This window comes from Phodopus roborovskii, unplaced genomic scaffold, assembly GCF_943737965.1.
Source record: "Phodopus roborovskii unplaced genomic scaffold, PHOROB, whole genome shotgun sequence".
In the NCBI taxonomy this organism is placed as follows: domain Eukaryota; kingdom Metazoa; phylum Chordata; class Mammalia; order Rodentia; family Cricetidae; genus Phodopus; species Phodopus roborovskii.
This window is the reverse complement of record NW_026126410.1, coordinates 370,662-390,188: the sequence shown is the minus strand read 5'-3', so window position 1 is coordinate 390,188 and position 19,527 is coordinate 370,662. Positions and strand designations below refer to the sequence as shown.

Here is a 19,527-nt window from a genome sequence, read left to right as displayed (position 1 = left end):
GCACGCATGCAACCATATATGTGTACTAGGAAGATTCCTGAACTCACCATGGCATACACGTGGAGGTCAGAAGACAACTTTGAGATGTCCATTCTCCTTCCCCTTTTAGTTGGGTTCTGGGTATGGAATTCTGGCTGTCAGGCTTGCAGAGCAAACGTTTACCTGTAGACCCATATCCCAGCCCCAATTTATATTTGACTTAACTATTTTGCTCACTCTGTGGTGGCTGTACTTTCATGTTCTAATGTATCCTTAATACTTGTGTGATATTTTTAGATTTTATTAAAACTGAAAACCTAGAAAAACAATTTGAAAACAGCTGTATGCGCTCTCCCTCTAGTGGTCACAATGAGTAATGTAATGATTCGACCATTGTATTAATTTCTTAATATTTGATGTTTAGCTGCAGCTATGCATAAGGCACTCTGAACATCCAGAAAGGCAGTATGCACATTAAGTGGCTAGTAATAATTGTATAATTACAATATTTGTTGAGTAATTCAGAAACAGTGGTTTGCATAAGATAGCCATAGTAAATAGTACAAGTCGTTGCTTCAAGGACATCCCTTCTGGGACACATAGAAAGCACAAGATGGAGCTAGACATGGTGGCACATGCTTTTAATTCCAGCACTTAGGAGGCAGAGGCAGATGGATCTCTGTGCGTTCAAGGTCATCCTGGTCTACATAGTGAGTTTAGAACAGCCAGAGATACACAGCGAGACCCTGTCTCAGAACAACAGAAAGAAAGCATGAGACAGTAGAAATGGAGATGTAAAATGTGTGCCATCCTGTTCTCCATAACATCCTTTGGATTGTTTCAAAATAAAGATGAAAGGGATCAGTGATTGTGGAAAGTGGAAATGATTCCAATTTTATACTTAGAAGAAACATCAACTTAGACATTTTAAAGGGAGAATATAGTGGTTTACAGAATGGCCAAGTCAAGAGGGAAAAGATCAACCAAACCAAGGGAAAGCTGGTTCTGATCCCCCAGTTCAATGGGAAAGAAGTATAAGACAAGCACTCACTGCTGCCAATAAAAAAGGATATACAACTTAACGACAAAATATTAAGTTCACACCCAAAACATAACAGCTCACATCTTACATGGCTTCAGATCTAAACAAAGCCTTAGCATGTGTTAGGCTTGACAGATGGCTCAGTGGTTAAGAGCAGTCACTACTCTTGCTCAGGACCCGGGTTTTGTTCCCAGTACCCACATGGTAACTCACAACCACCGATAACTCCAGTTCCAGGGGATCCAGGACCCTCTTAGGGTCTTAGGGCACCAGGCATGTATAAAGTACACATATATGCATGCATAAAGACACTCATACACATAAAATAAAAATAAATAAATCTTTTTTTTAGAGGTCAGAAAAATGTGAAAGACAACCAAAGAGAAACTGATTAAACTATCTATGATGATACATGGTGGGCGCAGAATAGAAAAAAATCCTATTTCTGTTAATTTAATCACTCCTAGTCTTTGCAATGAAATTCCATATGGGTGAAAATTATGGTGGGCTCCAGCTGCTTCATTAGTACCAAGATTTTTATTTTCACTGAGGCAGGGTCTCATTCACCCCAGGCTGGCTTGGAGCTCGGTCAATAGTTTAGAATGCCCTTCCACTCCTGATTCTCTAACCATTACATCTGGATTGTTGAGATTACAGAAGTGTTCCACTATGCCAATAAAACTGATTACAGTTTAGTGCAGGTAGATACATTTGAGAACCACGAGGCTAGAAGTTGAAGTAGCATATTCTCCTATGCATTTATTCAGCAAATAATATGCCAAACACCTTTTAGGTTCAGGGTACCATGTAGTTTATACATGAAAACAGCAGCCTGTGGTTGTACTTACACTTTACCCATTTAATAGAAATATTCAAAGAGAATACCACCCTGATGTGCCCCTCTCCTAGTCCCCCCCCTCAAGAAAATGCTACTAGGAATGAATACTAGTTCTCAAACTCAGCTATGAAAGGCAACTTAATTCCAACTAGAGCTCTCATCCTGCCAACCATTTGCTTTGCCCTTTTTCATGATTTCCGATGGACGACATCCACATTTCAGGTTTTTCTATGGTGCTGATTCAAGGCAAGAGAGGACTATGTGGTCTGGATCTTCATCTGTCCGTGCAGCCAGATCCTCATGTCTTCAGTCACTGCTCCATCAAGGTCACTCCTGACACTTCACTCACTTCTGGACAGGAGGCTCTTCTGGCCAGCTGGTGTCCTTGGATACCAAGTGTTACACTGCTACTTCTGCAAATATGCTGGGGCAGGTGAAACTTAATGGGGCCATCCAGGGCCCAGCACACCAGCAGACTACATTGCAGGTGCCCAGAATTTGCTCCTCTGAGCCCTCATTCCTGGATGCCCTCCATGGGTTTGCATCTAATCTAGCACTACAACACCAACTAGTCATTTCTTCCCTGGGGTCTTGGGACCCCCATCATATCTTTTTTTCCCCTTTTTATCCAGGTCTGGAAAACCTTTACGTAATCGTTGGATGGACAAGTGGACAGGAAGTGGTTTCTCTTTGATATTCTATGATGTGTTTATTGCTTATACATGGATTTTTCTCTCTTTTTTAAAAAATGCCAATAATAGACTATGCTCTTTGATTTCTGAGTGGTTTTTTTTTCCCACTTCAGTGACACAATGTGTCTTGTATGAACATCTCCCAGAGCAAAGAAATCATGTGAAGATACTATTTAACCTGTTGTTCGCAGGTTAAAAAGCTGATCTCTGATATCGTGTGTTGAACATTTGTTTATAATAACAGGAATAGAATGTTTTGTATGAAACACTAAACACTAGAGGAGCCAGGTCAAAATGTACTTGGAAAGTCAGTCCCATCAGCTCTAAATGGCTTCATTCACAAGTGTCAGCAAAGCCAGAGGCTGTTTGCAGGAAAGGTGTTATTGGAAGATCAGCCATCAGAAAAGACAAGATGTAAATCCCCCTTAAGGAAATACATGGTCTGCCTGGTTGGGGTGGGTTGGCTTCTGGGGCCTGATAGCATCCACACATCCTCGTCTCAAGCAATCCATGGCCAGTCTGACTTTGTTTCTACAGAAAGCAGAAAGCCTTCTAAGAGCAGTATTTTTTTTTCCCATGAGCTTTTCTACGGTTTAGGAGCTTCGCTGCCTCCCTCTGGCCCTTGTTAATTACGCTTAGAATTCTCCTAACAGAATCTTTCTCTTTTTTCACCCTAAACATTTAAATAAGACATTGAAATTAGAAGTTGTGGGAGCCGGAGAGACGATTTAGCAGTTCCGAGCATGTACTTCTCTTCCAGCATGTCAGGGAGTCCATAACCACCTATAACTTCAGCGCCATGGGATCTGATACCTTCTTCTGGCCTGCGAGGGCACCTGGACTTGCATTTGCTCATGCTGGTCCCCATCCTCCCCACACATACACACACATACACACTCAATTTAAAAGTAAAAGCATATTGGGGCTGGAGAAATGATTCAGTGGTTAAGAGCATTTGATGCTCTTCCAGAGGACCTAGGTTCAATTCCCAGCACCTACATGGCAGCTTACAACTGTCTGTAACTACAATCCCAGGGGATTTGACACCTTCATACCAATGCACATAAAATAAAGTCAAATAAATTATTTTTTAAAAAAAAACTAAAAGCACAAATATTTAGGGAAGCCCAGAAATAACTAAGTGGTGGGGAGAGCTGGCTGCTCTCTCAGATGACCTGAATTTGGTTCCCAGAACCCACAGTGGGCGGGTCACAACCTCCTGGGACTCCAGCATTGAGTGTGCGCACACACACACACACACACACACACACACACAGAGTGTATACACACAGTGATACATAAATAAAAATAAAAGAAATCAAAAACACAAGTTGTCACTGTAGCACATAAAAGCCATTCCTCCCAGAGCACACCCAAAGCCTCTATCTGGACTCCTGTTACACTTCACTGGCACAACCTTGCACTGGTGGTCTATATGTCCCTGCTATGGGATCCTCTCCCAGGCAGTGACAGGCTTCTGAATTCTGTACCATCAGTGTCCTACAGAGTGTTTGGGAATTGGAAACAACAGTCAATAATAGTGATAGGAAAAAGAAAAGGTGGGTGAATGGAATGGGAATTGATTTATGCCATTTTGATTCTGATGGAGAAGAGTAGGAGAAAGGTGAATACACAAGAGAATTGATCAGTAAAGAGAAACTTCTAGAATTACTGGGTTTTAATGATAGTAATAAATAATAATAATAAACAAGGCAGGGACTGGTTCTATGACTCAGCTATTAAAATCACTTACCGCTCCTCCAGAGGACCTGAGTTCATTTCCCAGCACCTATGTCAGGCACCTTACAACTGCCTGTCACTCTAGTTGCCACACACAGGGTACACACAAATTGATGCAGCCACATACATATACACATAAATAAAAATAAACACTAAAAATTATGCGTATTATAGTTTCAACTGAAGCATTTTGATTGATACTCGTGACTTCTAAACAGTGTGCTTCGTGTGGGTGCCTTTAAATAGGGACTTTACAAATAGACAATTATATGCATTATATGATGTATAAGAATCATGGAAAGATATTCATTTGTTTGTTTTGCCTAGAGCAGTGTGACCTGTAACCTATTTTTGGTCTGTATTCGGCAACTCATGCATATTCCTACATAGTCAAAACAGATTTAGGGTGTAGTCTATAAAGTGCTTGCTTTGCAAGCATGGCCAGAGTTTGAATCCCAAACTGGTCTGAAAAAGAATGACCCACTTTTAATCTCGGTGCTGGGGAATCAGAGACAGGTAGATCCCTTAGGCTAGCTTGTAAGCCAGTTTAGCCTGCTTGGTCATCTTGGCCACTGAGAGACCATGTGACAAAAGAGATAAAAACATCGGTGCACCCAAGAAATGTCAACCAAATGTGTCTTCTGTGCACACGCACGAATGCATAAATACATAATTAAATATTTTAATCTTCTTTGCTTTGTGCTAAAATTGACCGTGTAGAGCGTTCTGCTTTCTAGCGGCTGGAGAGGCACAGTGGCTCCCAGGCATTGTGCGAGCACCGCAATCCGCAAATTCTTGTAGGTGCTTTTCTTTATTCCATGGACCTTCCCTGTTCTTAGTTCCCAGTTTGGTAACAGGGATTTAATTCTGTAAAAGTAAATCAATTCCTCATTGTCTCTTCTCCAGATCACTCCGCTCAGCCCCGGGATGCCGTGAGCGTGAGCGTTGGAGAGCTCGGCTCCTTATTATCTAGATGCTTGCTCCCTTCTGACACTGGCAGAGGGCCACTGAGCACTGGGGCAGGCTGGGAGACACATGTTCTGCCTCTCTCCCTTCTCTGCCTGCCCTGTGTAAGTGATACCCGAGTCTTGTGATCACAGGCTGCTCATGCTCCTGAGGGCATCTGAGGCCTCTCTTTCCTGAGAAAATCCACGGACAGGGAGGACACAGCTGGGTTTCCACGGAAAGCTTCTTGTGTAACATTCCAGCTCCAATCCTCTATAACAGGCCGGTCGAGGGCCAAGGAGAAGCGCTCTATCTCAGAAAATAGCAAAAATTCTGATGAATGAAACTGAATGCAACCAAGATGGCATACTTTCTGAATTAATGTGCAAATGGGGTTTATAGTTTGTTTAAATGTCTGTTCATTTTTTTCCTAGTACTTGGACAGCTGATAGTAAAAAGTCTAGACAGTTGGAAAAAGTTTTTATTTTTCAAGTGTTTGCAGGTTTTTCTTTCTTTTTTCCTTTTCTTTCTTTCTTTTCTTTCTTTTTTTTATTTTTTGTCAAAGAACAGCAATGAAGGAAATAAATCATATTCTAGAGATTTCATTAGTTTTAAGCCATTGCATAACTTAGTACATGACAAGTCAGAATTAGTCTGATAACAAATAATAGAGTACAGGAAATATCAACTTAATAATTAATGTTTAAGGCTGCAGAGATGGCTCAACAATTAAGAGCCTAGCTGCTCTTCCAGAGGACTCGGGTTCCATTCCCAATACCTGCTTGCCTCTGATAACCACCTATAAAGCAGATCCAGGGAGATCTGACGCCCTCTTCCGCTTTCCTTGGGCATTGCATGCATGTGATGTATCCACTGATAGGCCTAAAAATCAATGAATCTTTGAAAAAATTGATATTGGGATATCCAAAAATGATACGGAGAAAAGTGAAATTGAACCCATATATTCTTATCATAATGTTTTTGGCCTTGAACTTGCTATGTCGAACAGGTTGGCCTTTGAAACTCACAGAAACATGCCTTCCAAGTGCTGGGATTAAAGATGTACACCAAAGACACCTTAAAAATAACTGAAAATGCTTTTTTTTTCCAAAGTAGAAGAAACATACTAGTATACCTATAAAGAGTCAAAAATCTATTTTTAGAAAATATAATATGTATATTATAAATATTTGTAACAAATATTTATAAGAGTAATTCATTTTTATCTAAATAACGCTGACAGAACAATGTAAAACAAAAATCAAATGAGAAACAAAGTGAAAAATTATTCAACATATTTACTGTCTCAACTGTTAAAATAAATACTCTGCTTTTGTGCTAGCAGACAAGGAAGACTAAAAGTTTCTAAAGAAAGAAAAAAAGAAAAGAAGGAAGGAATGAGGGAGGGAGGGACAGAAGGAAGGGAGAGAGGAAGGAAATTCTGCCAAGTTAAAATGCATCATATAGCCTATATACAACTTCATCACAAACTTATGAAATGCAACTAATAACTAAAAGATGTTCTTTTTAGGTCAATGTTGGAGGAGATTTTGAGAAAAACAAGACCATATTACATTCCTGGTGGGCCTAATTTCTCAAGAATAATTTATCTTAGTGTATTTAGTTAGGTGTGTGTGTATTGTATGTGTGGAGGTTGTGGATCAGAGGACAACTTTAATGAGTTAGCTCTCTCCTTACAGCATGTAGGGTCTGGGAATCAAACTCAGGTCATCAGATTTGGTAGCAAGTGCCTTGACTGAGCCATGTAAGTGGCCCAAGAGTAGTTGTTGAATACATAGCAGGAACTACAAAACCTTTAAAAATACTCAATGTATCCATTCTATCTTGGGGTCATTTGAGAAGGAAACAAATAAAAACAATGAAGGTTTTGCTAGAGGGTTTGAATAGCAACATTATTTTTCACAATACAAATAAGCAACATTGTTGTGGAATATTAGTTTAAGATACGTTACATTCATTTATACCATGGTACATTTGTTTAATGATGCAAAGATCTGCTGTATTCTTTTTCTTTTCTTTCTTCTTTTATTTTTTTTAATTTACTTTTTTTTTTTTTTTTTTTTTTTTTTTTTTTTTGAGACAGGATTTTTTCTGTGTAGACTTGGATGTCCTGGAATTAGCTTTAGCTCTGTAGACAAGGCTGGCCTCGAACTCACGGAGATCTGTCTCCCTTTGCCTCCCGAGTGCTGGGATTAAAGGTGTGCATTACCACCTGGCTTCTGTTGTATTCTTTTATATTGCATTTGTTTAACTCTGAAGCTGTGCTACTTGGTCTGTCTAAAACACCTGATTGGTCTAATAAAGAGCTGAATGGCCAATAGTAGGGCAGGAGAGAGGAATAGGTGGGGCTGGCATACAGAGAGAATAAATAGGAGAAGAAAGATGGGGTGAGGGCAGGAGAGGAGGACATTAGTGGCCAGCTACCCAGCTACCCAGCAAGCCATGGAGTAAGAAGTAAAGAATGATATACAGAAATAAAAAAGGTAAAAGCCCAGAAGCAAAAGATAGGTGGGATAATTTAAGAAGCAAGCCAAGCTAAGACTGGACATTTATAAGTAATAATAAGACTCCATTTGATTTATTTGGGAACTAGTTGATGGGCCCCCAAAGAGCTAAGAAGAAAAAACAAACAAACAAACAAACCCAACTATACAACATCTCTATTGAACTGGTGCCTGCCTAGAGTTTCACCCCTACAGACACTATGTTCATGGTACTAGGAAGTACTCTGCATGCTACCAAAGAGAAAGATAAAAACCAACCCAGCTATAAAACCCTTTGATCTACAATGGTGACCTGCCAGCAAAATATGCTAATGCAATCATGGCACAAAGCATGTAGGAGTAACCAACCAATATCTGATTTGATTTAGGGTCCCCTCTATGAGATTGAACCCATACCTGATGCTGCTTGGGGAACCAAGAACCTGAGACTTGACTGGCCATGGACCTAGGGGAAACCCAAATACTGCTGTTCTGCTAAAGGAATATAGCCATGAAAATGACTCCTAACAATATTCTTCTATATTCATAGATTCAGGCCTTGCTCAGCCATCATCAGAGAAGCTTCCTCCTACAGTAAATGGTAACAAATTCAGAGACCCAAGCCAAAAAACATGGAGAGAGAGAGACCTTGGAATACTCAGCCCTAAATGGAATGTCTTTATCAACAGCCCCATTCCACCCCAGGGCTCAGGAAACAGAAAGAATGTAAGAGCCAGAGGGCATGGGGGGTTACCAAGGAAATAAGGCCCTCAATGCACATATGAACTCACAAAGACTGAGGCAGGATGCACAGAGTCTATGGGTCTGTACCAGGTGTAGTCCTAGATCTGAAAGAACCCATCCATAACCCAGAAACTATCTCTAATTGATAACCATTTGTGAATGGAAAATGAGTCTCACTGGAGAAACAAACCACTCTTAAGGGTAGGTCACATGCCCAGCAGTAGATGGTCAACAGAAAATGAACTCAACAGGATTTTTGGAGGGTTGTTTGCTCATTTGTTTGCTTTTTTAGCCCTAGTGGTCCTTTGAATATTATTGTTAAGTTTCAAGTCAGGGGCAAATGTCTAACTGAGGTACCTAATTAACATATCAAAGCTGTCAGGTTCTCCCAACATCCCTCAGTTCCTACCTGTTACAGGGTCTTCCAGGCTGGCATACCCCACCCCCTATCCTAAACTTCTCCTGCTCCAAGGCTGGGCTGCCCTTCTCCCGCATAATCTGGCCCTTTTCCCTCCAGGCCTCTTGTTCTGGCTCTATCCTCCCCCTCCCCTCCCTCCTCTCCTCCCTCTCCTTACATGGGCTCAGCTCTGGGTCTTGTTCACTTTGGACTCTCCCAGATGTCTCTGCTTCTGGCTCTGCTCTCCCTCATATCTACAACAAACCTTCTCTTCCACCATACCTAGGAGCAGCCATGCCTCCCCTTTTTATTTCTTTTTTGTTTGTTTTTCATTCAATTATATTTTGGTTTCTGGTTTTGTGCTTTTATGGGATTCCTGTACATACAAACATGTATGTTTCTGTGTCTATATGTGGGTTTTGGCTTTTTCTGTCACTCTTTTTCTTCTGTACATTTGTTTCGTCCTATTTGTTAGTTTTTACCTTATTGTATTTTATGCCTTACATGGCCGTGGATCTGAATGGGAGTAGGGGAGGAACTGAGACGAAGAAAGGGAGGGAAATCCATAATTAGAATATATTGTATGAAAACAAAAACCTATTTTCAATAAAAAGTTGCAAAGTTGCTTTCAGCCTTAATAAATGGAAAAAATCTCATGTATGTTATAAATAAGCAACAGCTCTAATTACATAACCGAAAGGAAAATGCTTCAGTTACTGCTTAATATTGATAGAACAGAATGCAGTAGATACACAATTATAGTTATGACTAATATGTGGACTGTATCATTCGTGGAGATCACTGTGTGAAACTGAACAACATACTGAACTACAAGGTCCTTAGAGGTGGCCCAAGATTCTACTTGTGCTGCTTTTAGAAGCCACACTTCCTGGTACAGTGATTGCTCAGCTAGTGTCTGTTAAAAGAACACATAGATGCCTTTTGTGTTTGTGTCTCTGTCTTCTTTGACCTCTAGCAACATTGTAACAAGTCCTAGACTTCACAGGGCTCACCTTGTTTCTCCCAACACTAACCTGGCCCAACTGCAAATAAATCCATCACCTATGTCCTCCTGACTCCCTGCTAATGACCTATGCTCTACTAAGTCTTTAGGCTCTGAATGACACACAGCTGCAGCTCGGTCAACACTTAACCATGTCCACACGGATTAGCAAACATTTAAAAAGATGAATAAGCCTTGTCAAATGTCCAAAGGAAGATCAGCTAATGTGGGAAAGAATAGAGTAAGGGGCTTAACAAAACGAATTGCACTTATTCTCGAGGAAGCAGTATGGGAAAATGCATGGTTATATTTGAACAGCCTTAAAAAAAAAAAAAAAGAAAAGAAAAGAAAAGAAAAAGAGAGGTAAAGGAAACTAAATTTCACATCCATATATTTAAAAAATTAATTGTAATCACCTGCCCCGGGGACTGCGCTCTCCCCCACCTCAAGCTGCCTATTACAGAGGCAAACACAGCTAAGGATTCGACCTTCCCGAAAGGCTGAGGGCTCTAATTCTCAAGAAGCAGTCAGCCAACTGGAACCATTCTGCCATTAAGAGCAGAGCGCTCCTTCAAAGCCCTTCAGAGGTCTCTTTACAAGAGAATCCAGGAGCTGAGAGATGTATGAGAGGCTAATAAAGGGGTCTTGTTCTTAGGTGTCCTCAGGCTTGGGTGTCCGTGTGAGAGGATGAGTTAACAGAAAAGCCACACATCCACATTCATTGCCAAAACAGTATCCACATAGTGGCCCTGCTTTCCGCTTTTTCTGATGGCGCCGAGTGGCTGCTGCATAAGAATTTCCTAACAGATTGAATGGTCCAAGGATTGAATGGAGGGAAGTCTGAGACAGTAGCTTGCCCGACATTATGAGGCAATCGCCGCTTAAAAAAAGATGTTAGTATGCATTTGGGAGAAGCATAATTTATTTGCAGGAACGCAGAGCTCTGCAGAGGACCAAATCCAGACAGTGAGCTCTAGTTGGGAACGCCCTGACAAGGAGGAAGGGGTAGCAGTCTGAAATCTCTTGGCCAGGAGAGCAGTCTTGTAGGATCGAGGTCAAAGTGAGCTTCGCTTGAGGCATCGGGCCCCTCTCTGTCCCCAGCTCGGCCCCAGGCTAAACCCTCTTGAGCTATAAATACTACGGCCCACAAACGGCAGAGACACCGTGTTCCTTCGGCTCGCTGGGACAGATAACATGAATTTGCCCTTTAAATGTCCCAAGCTGCAGGCACAGCCCCCCAACCCAGCCCCAGCTCCCGGAAGTGTCTTCGCCCCCAATGCCCTCTGCAAAGGAGGGGGATGGAGAGGGGCTGTCCAGACACCTGCCCAGCCAATGCGCGCTGCGCGCTTGCCGGGGTCCCTCCTCCTCTCGCGAGACACGGAGCCGGGGATATAAGGAGGGCTGCGGTCAGGCGGGCGGCCCCTTAGCGTCGCGCAGGGACGGAGACGAGGTGGCGGTGCCTGCCTGGGCGTAGGCAAGAGCGAGAGAGCGGCTCCTTGCAGGCTGTGTGCGCCCGGCTGTCAGCATGGGGGATCAGGCTTTGAGCTTCTTTAAGGACTTCCTGGCAGGTGGCATCGCCGCCGCCGTCTCCAAGACCGCGGTCGCCCCTATCGAGAGGGTCAAACTGCTGCTGCAGGTAAGGGACGGCTGGTGGTACGGGCGGCGAGGATGCTGGCGGGGCGCGCCGAGGTGCGGCGGGGCGCAGGGATGCGGGCGGGGCGCGGAGATGCTGCGGCGTGGGCGCGCGCGCGCGCGCTGCGCTGCGGCAAATCTGTGCTAGGCCCCAAGCCCGGGGCCTACACGAAGGGGAAGGTGCCCTCTACGCAGTTACAGGTCCGGCGTCAGTGACAGATTCCTGGTGTCGGGTGGCACCCGCGTTGGGGTGTCTATATATGGAAACCCACCCGAAGCTGGTCTACCTCGAGCCAGATCCTGCGCCTGGTCCTGCAGCGGCACTCCACCCAAGGCCTCTTAGGCCGGCCTCACCCTTTGACTGCATCCCTTACACCTTCTTATCTGCACCCACCTTTTACAATAGAAGCATCGGTTAATCATTGACCGGGGATCACACTATGTCTCGTGCACTGCGCTATAGCACGACATTGATTTCATTCATCTTTTATTACCTCTGCAAGATACGACTTCTTTGCCCGTATTTTACGGATGGAGACGCTGAGGCAGAAATTCTGGTGTGATTTCCAGGATAAATTCAGATTGCCTTAGCCTCTCCTCATATCAATTTCTCCCTATCTTGTTATCAAAGGGCATCGTCATCATCTGATTTATCCCAAAGGCAACAGCTATTCACTAGGGAATAGCCATTTGGGAGTCCAAATGATCAACAACAAAATCCTGTGACAGACTGGGCATAGCAGCATTACTTCAGCAATTGGTTACCTGGAAAATCTGCTTGAAATTTTTCAGGCTCTAAAGCCTGGTGAGCTTGCTCACATCAGAGTACCTACTGCTCAGACAGCCCCGCCTCAAGGGACATTAGAGGGAAACTCAGACTTGTCATGGGGAGCTGACAGAGAGATCTTTATCCATTTATATTTCCCATAAGCCTGCAGGGAAAATTGGATGAATAAATGACTCCGTCACTGTTTTAGTTTTTTTCCCTCTTCAAATGCCCTGATAATGAATAAAGTTTGGATTGGTTTTTAGCTTAGCCAAACAACTAACATTTATTGACATTTCCTTGATACTGTTTGATTTCCTGATATATTACAAAATTTTTTCAAGTTCTCTTTGTCCTTTGGAAAGGAAAGGGGAGGACCCTGGGCATGGTAGTGCACATCTGAAATCCCAGCATTTGGGAGGCTAACACGAGATTTTGATTGATTTCCAGGCTAGCCTGGGCTACATTGGATGATCCTATCTTTAAACAAAATCAAGAAAACAGGAAACTGAGGGAGTAAAACCATTTTTTCCCGTCTTCCCTTCTCTTCACCCTGTTTGCCCTCTGTCACCCACCCTTCCCTGGCCCCAACTAGGTCCAGCATGCCAGCAAACAGATCAGTGCAGAGAAACAGTACAAGGGCATCATTGATTGTGTCGTAAGAATCCCCAAGGAGCAGGGCTTTCTCTCCTTCTGGAGGGGTAACCTGGCCAACGTGATCCGGTACTTCCCCACCCAAGCTCTCAACTTCGCCTTCAAGGACAAGTACAAGCAGATCTTCTTGGGGGGTGTGGATCGGCATAAGCAGTTCTGGCGCTACTTCGCTGGTAACCTGGCCTCCGGTGGGGCAGCTGGTGCCACCTCGCTCTGCTTTGTCTACCCGCTGGACTTTGCTAGAACCAGGCTGGCTGCAGACGTGGGCAAGGGATCTGCCCAGCGTGAGTTCAATGGGCTGGGCGACTGTCTCAGCAAGATCTTCAAGTCTGATGGTGTGAAGGGTCTGTACCAGGGTTTCAGTGTCTCTGTCCAAGGCATCATCATCTACAGAGCTGCCTACTTCGGAGTCTATGACACTGCCAAGGGTGAGAGAGGGACTGAGGTGGAAGGGGTGGGGAGGGGGTGTGGAGAGAGGGCTCTGTGTGACCTATAGTTCCCTCAAAGACCTTTGTGTTGGGTAGTCTCCTTTCCTGTCTGAGCTGAGTTGTGAGGAGGTGATGTGATGTAATTTGGGTAAATCAATAACCAAAGGAACCTCTGTGTCCTATACTTGGCTTTAAGCTACTCAGAGCGTGCAGAGCTATCCCAGCACAGCTGTCTAGTTGAACTAGAAGGGAACTCCATGCCAACAGAGCTGTAGCTGCTCTGCGTTAAGGGAAGGCAGCAGCTACCTGGTTTTGTGGAAAGGGTTCCTTGGGAGGAGCTGGTTCTTGTGGAAGGATATTGGGTAGCACATGGAGTTGGGTCAGTAGCTTTGTCTTCCCCTCCACCTACTTTTTTTGTCTTTTACCAAGAAAATGAGAAAAACACCTGATAGTCATTTGCTTCTTGGCTCTGCACACAGGGATGCTGCCAGACCCCAAGAATGTGCACATTATTGTGAGCTGGATGATCGCCCAGAGTGTGACGGCGGTTGCAGGGCTGGTGTCTTATCCGTTTGACACTGTTCGTCGTAGGATGATGATGCAGTCTGGCCGGAAAGGGGGTAAGCATGACATGAATTCTACTAATGTGAATCTTAGGTTTGGCCCTTGGAGGGCACTCTTAAGTGCCAAGAGACCTCATTTTTCTAAATGGAATGACAAAATTACTCAAGGGTTTAGGAAATCAAGACTATAATTTCCCCTTTGGCTTCCCTTTCAGGGAATTTTTTCTTTTTTATTGTAAGAGAGATTGTAAGAACATAAAAAAGATATTTAGAGTTGGCCCTGGGTATCTAGCATTTCATAGAACCCAGGTCCTCTTTTTCTTCAGCCTGGGTGTTTTAAGTAAGGGCAAAGAATTAGCTGTTCACTTAAAATTTGTGCTTCCCTTATAGTTATTAGAAGTGTGAGTAAGAGAGAGAGAGAGAATGCCTTAGCTGCATGAGAAGTGGTCTGAAGCAGTCTGTCTGCTTTGATAGTTGTAGCTTCCATAGGCAAAAACCATAAAACTGCGATTCTTAAAGTTAAAAAACACGCCAAACATGAGGGACTTTTGTGTAACCCGACAGTCACACCTTTTAATTTTCCTTGCATAATCTTGGGCAGTATAATCTGAGACCAAGGCTAGTGTGTTTATCCATAGGAAGTCATCCACAGTGTAACGCTGCTTCCCCACATTGCCTTCCAATTTTAGTCTGATGGTGTGTCATTGGTTGTTGAATTGCTCCAGTTTTTATTTAGCTGATCTTGGATTTGAGGAGTACGGGTGCTAGAGATAGCCTAACAGTTATGCGAGGAAGCTGTCTCGTTGACTGTTGCACAGGCTGGGGCTTGATGAGCTATAATAACATGTGGTGCATGCAGGTCTTTGAGAAGGAGCCCTTACCCACCCACATTTGTCTCCACAGCGGATATTATGTACACGGGGACACTTGACTGCTGGAGGAAGATTGCAAAAGATGAAGGAGCCAATGCTTTCTTCAAAGGTGCCTGGTCCAATGTACTGAGAGGCATGGGTGGTGCTTTTGTATTGGTGTTGTATGATGAGATCAAAAAATATGTCTAAAGTAATTAAAACTCAAGTTCACTGGTTCACAGTGGACTTGATCACAAGTTCACAGATCCATTGTGTGGTTTAACAGACTATTCTTAAGGAAATAAAAAGATAGATCTTGGATAAAACCAGACCATAAGGAATACCTCAGAAAAATGCTTCATTGAGTATTCATTAAACCACAAATGTATTTTGTATTTATTTTACATTTAGATTCCCACAGCAAACAGAAGATAGCTTATCATACTTGTTCGATTAATTAACTGAAGAACTGAGAGTGAAAAAAGTAACCAAATGTGAATCATTAATAAAAACTACTCAATATACTTTATCTCCCTGAACTCATTAACTGCTAACAGATAAAAAAGCATTAACACATTTCCTGGCAGTATGCATTTGTCAGTGACTGACTCCTCTGTGCATGCCCATACTGAACATGTGTTATAGTTGTCTGAAAACACAAGCGGTCGTGAACTCTCCTAACACACTGTTACTGAAGGCTTGGAAGTAGTAACAAGAACAGAGCTTTCACTGTATATACTTTCATGCAGTCTTTAGGGACTCCAAGACTAAGCTTTGCAAGCATAGAGATAGGAATTTTGTATGCTTAGGAAGTGCTTTGTTTTCTTAGTTCCTGCCTGCACAGAATCCTTTCCCCTAGAAATTTCCAACAAGTCAACAGTCTTCACTGAAGAACAGTTGTCTTAGTTTGGGCTGGGATGACAAAGTACCACACACCAACTGGTTTATAAAACAACAAACATATTCCTCACTGTTCTGAAGCCTCAGAATCTATGAGGATCAACCCTGGTGAGAGCCACCTGACTTATCGAACCTTCTTGGTGGGAAGAGACCGAGAACTCTCTGAGTCTCCTTTGAAGGAAATTAATTAATCACAGTGACAAAGGCTCCATACTGTGATCTAATTTCATCCTAAGGACCTGTCTCCTACTATTGTCATCTTGAGGGTTAGGGGCTGAATTCCAGGGATGGGGGCACATCCAACATTCAATTCTGTATCCATCAGTTATCAAGCCTTATTATTATTATTATTCTATGCCTGGGGGACTGAAAGTGAACCTATCCTGAAGCCTAAGTGTGGGAGAAGATGGAATGGTATTGTTATGTAGTTTGATACAGTAAATCTTGATTGGGAATAAACAGAAGCAGGGAGTGAGATAGGATGAGGGAATGATAGGAGAGGACCTTGAAAGAAAGTAACTGGATTTAGGTATACAGAGTATCTCCTTGTACTTTCTGTAACAGCTTAAGAACTAGGAGAAAAGCCTATTTGGACTTTTCAGAGGTTTTGTGAGCAAGAGAAAAATAGAAATTTCAGGGTGGGACAACAGTGGAGGGATGGCTCAGAGATAAAAGCACTTAGTACTGCTGTTGAGAGCCTGGGTTTGGTTCTTAGCACCCACATTGGAGGCTCCCAGGTGTCTGTATCCCCAGTTGCAAGGGTCATATGCTCCCTGGTCTCCCCAGGCCCTAGGCATACAAGTGTTGCACAAACAGGCATGCAGGCAAAACAAATAATAGTTATTTGTTTGAAATTTCAAGTGGGAAAATCTGTGCTTCTGGACCAGGAAAAGAACAGTTAATACAGTCCCAATGTATGTCCAGTCTGCAGGAAAAGATCACAGATTAGGGCTAAAACTTGGAGAGAAGGCAAATGTCTGCTTTGTGTATTTCCTGATAAAGAGCTGGGGGTGTGTTTGCCTCTAGGTAAAACACTGGGTACCTTTTTTTTTTTTTTTTTTTTTTTTTTTTGCCAGAGCAACTAAGAGGTAGGTAGGTAAGTAGGTGTGTGTGTGTATCCAGCGTTACTTCTGATATCAGGCTAGATGTCTAGATGGATGGAAAAGTCTAAAAAAAAATGAGATGTCAATCTTGTCTCTCAAGGACAAGGAGCAAATAGTGCTGCTAGAGACCTTCCAGATAATTTACTTTGTATTCTAGAATATTGATGATGTAAGTTACATTCCTGACAGATAAAAGCAGCACAGGCTAGTAGGAAAAATACCTGTGTATTGCATCTCTAAAACTAGGGCTGTCCCTAGCAATATTTCCAAACTTGAGGTTTTAGACTGATAGGCCATGAAATGTAATTGGTAACTGACAGCAGTGAACAAAGAATGGGTCATCACAGCCCAACCATAAACAACATTGTTTTCTGGTGCTTCCCTCCCCCAAGCCCCAATGCAGTGAGGAGTAAGAGTGGAGGAATTGGCTGCGTGCTAAACTGCACATCATCTGCAGTATGCACACGAGCTAGTTCCACTATAGCTACACCACTCAACAGGAATTCCTAGAATGAAGGCAGTGACAGAAGAATGTGTGACCAGGCAGAGAGGGCAGGCAGACAGGATTCTATCCTACACATCACTGTACAAAGCTCTCAAGCCTAAAGGTTTGGGAAAGGGAGTCACATTAGGTGAAAAGCTAAGATCCCATGCCAGCCTCTAAAACTTACCTCAGGGAATCTCATAGTCCCAAAGTCATAACTAGACAAACTAGATGACCTGTGGACTCCTTAACTCTAGAGGAAGGTGCTTACTGCCAAATCTGAAGACCTGAGTTTAATCCCTGGGAACCACCTAGTAGTAGAAAACTGACTCAGACATTGTCTTTGGACTTTGTCATATGTGCACTATGACACAGATGTGCCATACCCCCAAAACAAACAAACAAACAAAGCCACAGAGATGCCCACAGCCTCAGGTCTCCACCATGGATTCAGAACACAGGTACTCGCACTGGAGAGATGGCTCGGTGGTTAAGGACACTTGCAGCTCTTCCAGGACCCCATTTGTACAGTTTTAAGTGCCCACATTTTGCAATTTACATCCACCTGTAACTCTAGCTTTAGGGGATCCCCAGGTAACCTTGCATGCATGAATACATGACAAATCTTCACAAAAGAGATCTCAACATAAATCATCTGAGGCAAAAGCAGGAAGATGAACTGAAGTATTCAGTTTGTCACCAAAGCAAAGTTACATATTTTAAAAGGTTAACAAAACAAAACAAAACAAAAGCCAAATACAGCAGGTCAAAAATAATGCAAAGGACAGAGAAAAGGCATTGGCAGCTGTAAGAATTAAGAAAATGCTTTCAAAAGATAACAGCCTCCTATGCACATGACCTAGTTGTGCTATGACCCTTTAATACAGTACTTCATGTTGTGGAGAGCCCCACATAACTTTCTGTTGCTACTTCATAACTAACTTTGCTAGTGTTCGGAATTGTAATTAAGTATCTGATATGCAACACACCTGTGGGGGTCAAGACTCACAGGCTGAGAACCACTGATATGGGGCATTTTTTTCCTCTTAGTGATTAATGGGAGAGGGCCCAGCCCATTGAGGGTGATGCCATCCCTGGGCTGGTGGTCTTGAGTTCTTTTAAGAAACCAGGCTGAGCTAGCCACAAGGATCAAGTACCTCTCCATGGCCTCTGCATCAGCTCCTACCTCCAGGTTCCTGCCCTGCTTGAGTTCCTGTCCCAACTTCCATTTCTGGTCAGCTTAGACTAACTAAACCCTTTCCTCCCCAAGTTGCTTTGGTCATGGTGTTCCCTCACAGAAATAGTAACCCTGACCAAGACAGCATTTGACAAGGAGTTGTCATTAATGATTTGAATTCAGTCTGGCATTAAGGAGGCAAGCCAGGTGTGCTGGTTTGAAAGAAAATGGCTTCCATAGACCCATGCACCTATTTGAATGCTTGGTCCCTCGTGGATAGAACTGGTTGAGAAAGGATTAAGAGGGGTGGCCTTGTTGGAGGAAGTATGTTACTCAGGGTGGGCTTGGGGCTTCAGAAGCCAATGCCAAGCCCATCTCTCTGCCTCCAACTTCTGGATAAGATGTGAGTTTTCAGCTACTGTTTCAGTGCCTGCCTGCTTGCCACCAGCTTCTTGCCTTGTTGATCATAGACTAACCCTTTAAACTATAAGTAAACCCCAAATTAAATTTCTTTTACCGTGGTCGTGATGTCTCCTCACAGCAATAGAACAGTGACTAAGGCACTAGGTATTCTGGTTTCCTTTCTATCAGTGATAAAATACTTTGAATTAAAGTAACTATGGGTTAGCACTGAGGTAAGTCAAGGCAGAAGAAACACAGAGCAGGAATTTGAAAACAGCTTTGTTTGCTGTTACACACAGTTATCTCCGACTAGGGAGAACTCACAGCTGTGGCTAGCCCATGCTTAGCTTTCCTACATAGCCCAGTACCACTTGCCCCAGGAATGAGGCCACCCACAGTGAGCTGAACCCTACATCAATTGACAAGACAGCCCCGTCCCCCACCCTCATGCTTACAGGCCAGTGTGGTCTAATTCCCCACTTTGGATTCTTTCCTCAAATGGCTTTAGGCCATGCCAAGTTGACAGCTATCCAGAACAAGTTTTTTAAATCACAGGGCGTTGTGGGAGGTGTGGGGAGATAGATACTCATCCCACACAACCTGGCCTAGTACCACTACTGGACAAATGGACACTTGTTGCTCCCATGGAAGAGGAGGATATTGCACAATAGCTCTGTCATAGG

The 19,527-nt window shown here is 43.2% G+C and overlaps 1 protein-coding gene across 1 annotated transcript; it reads left to right on the top strand.

The window, feature by feature from the left end:
* Positions 1 to 11,289: 11,289 nt before the first annotated feature.
* On the top strand, positions 11,290 to 15,302 carry Slc25a4 (solute carrier family 25 member 4). Its single transcript, XM_051182370.1, has 4 exons — positions 11,290 to 11,520; positions 12,878 to 13,364; positions 13,844 to 13,984; positions 14,831 to 15,302. Exons 1-4 carry the CDS (start codon positions 11,410 to 11,412, stop codon positions 14,986 to 14,988), a joined length of 897 nt encoding a protein of 298 aa, XP_051038327.1. The 5' UTR covers positions 11,290 to 11,409; the 3' UTR covers positions 14,989 to 15,302.
* The last annotated feature ends 4,225 nt before the right edge of the window (positions 15,303 to 19,527 follow it).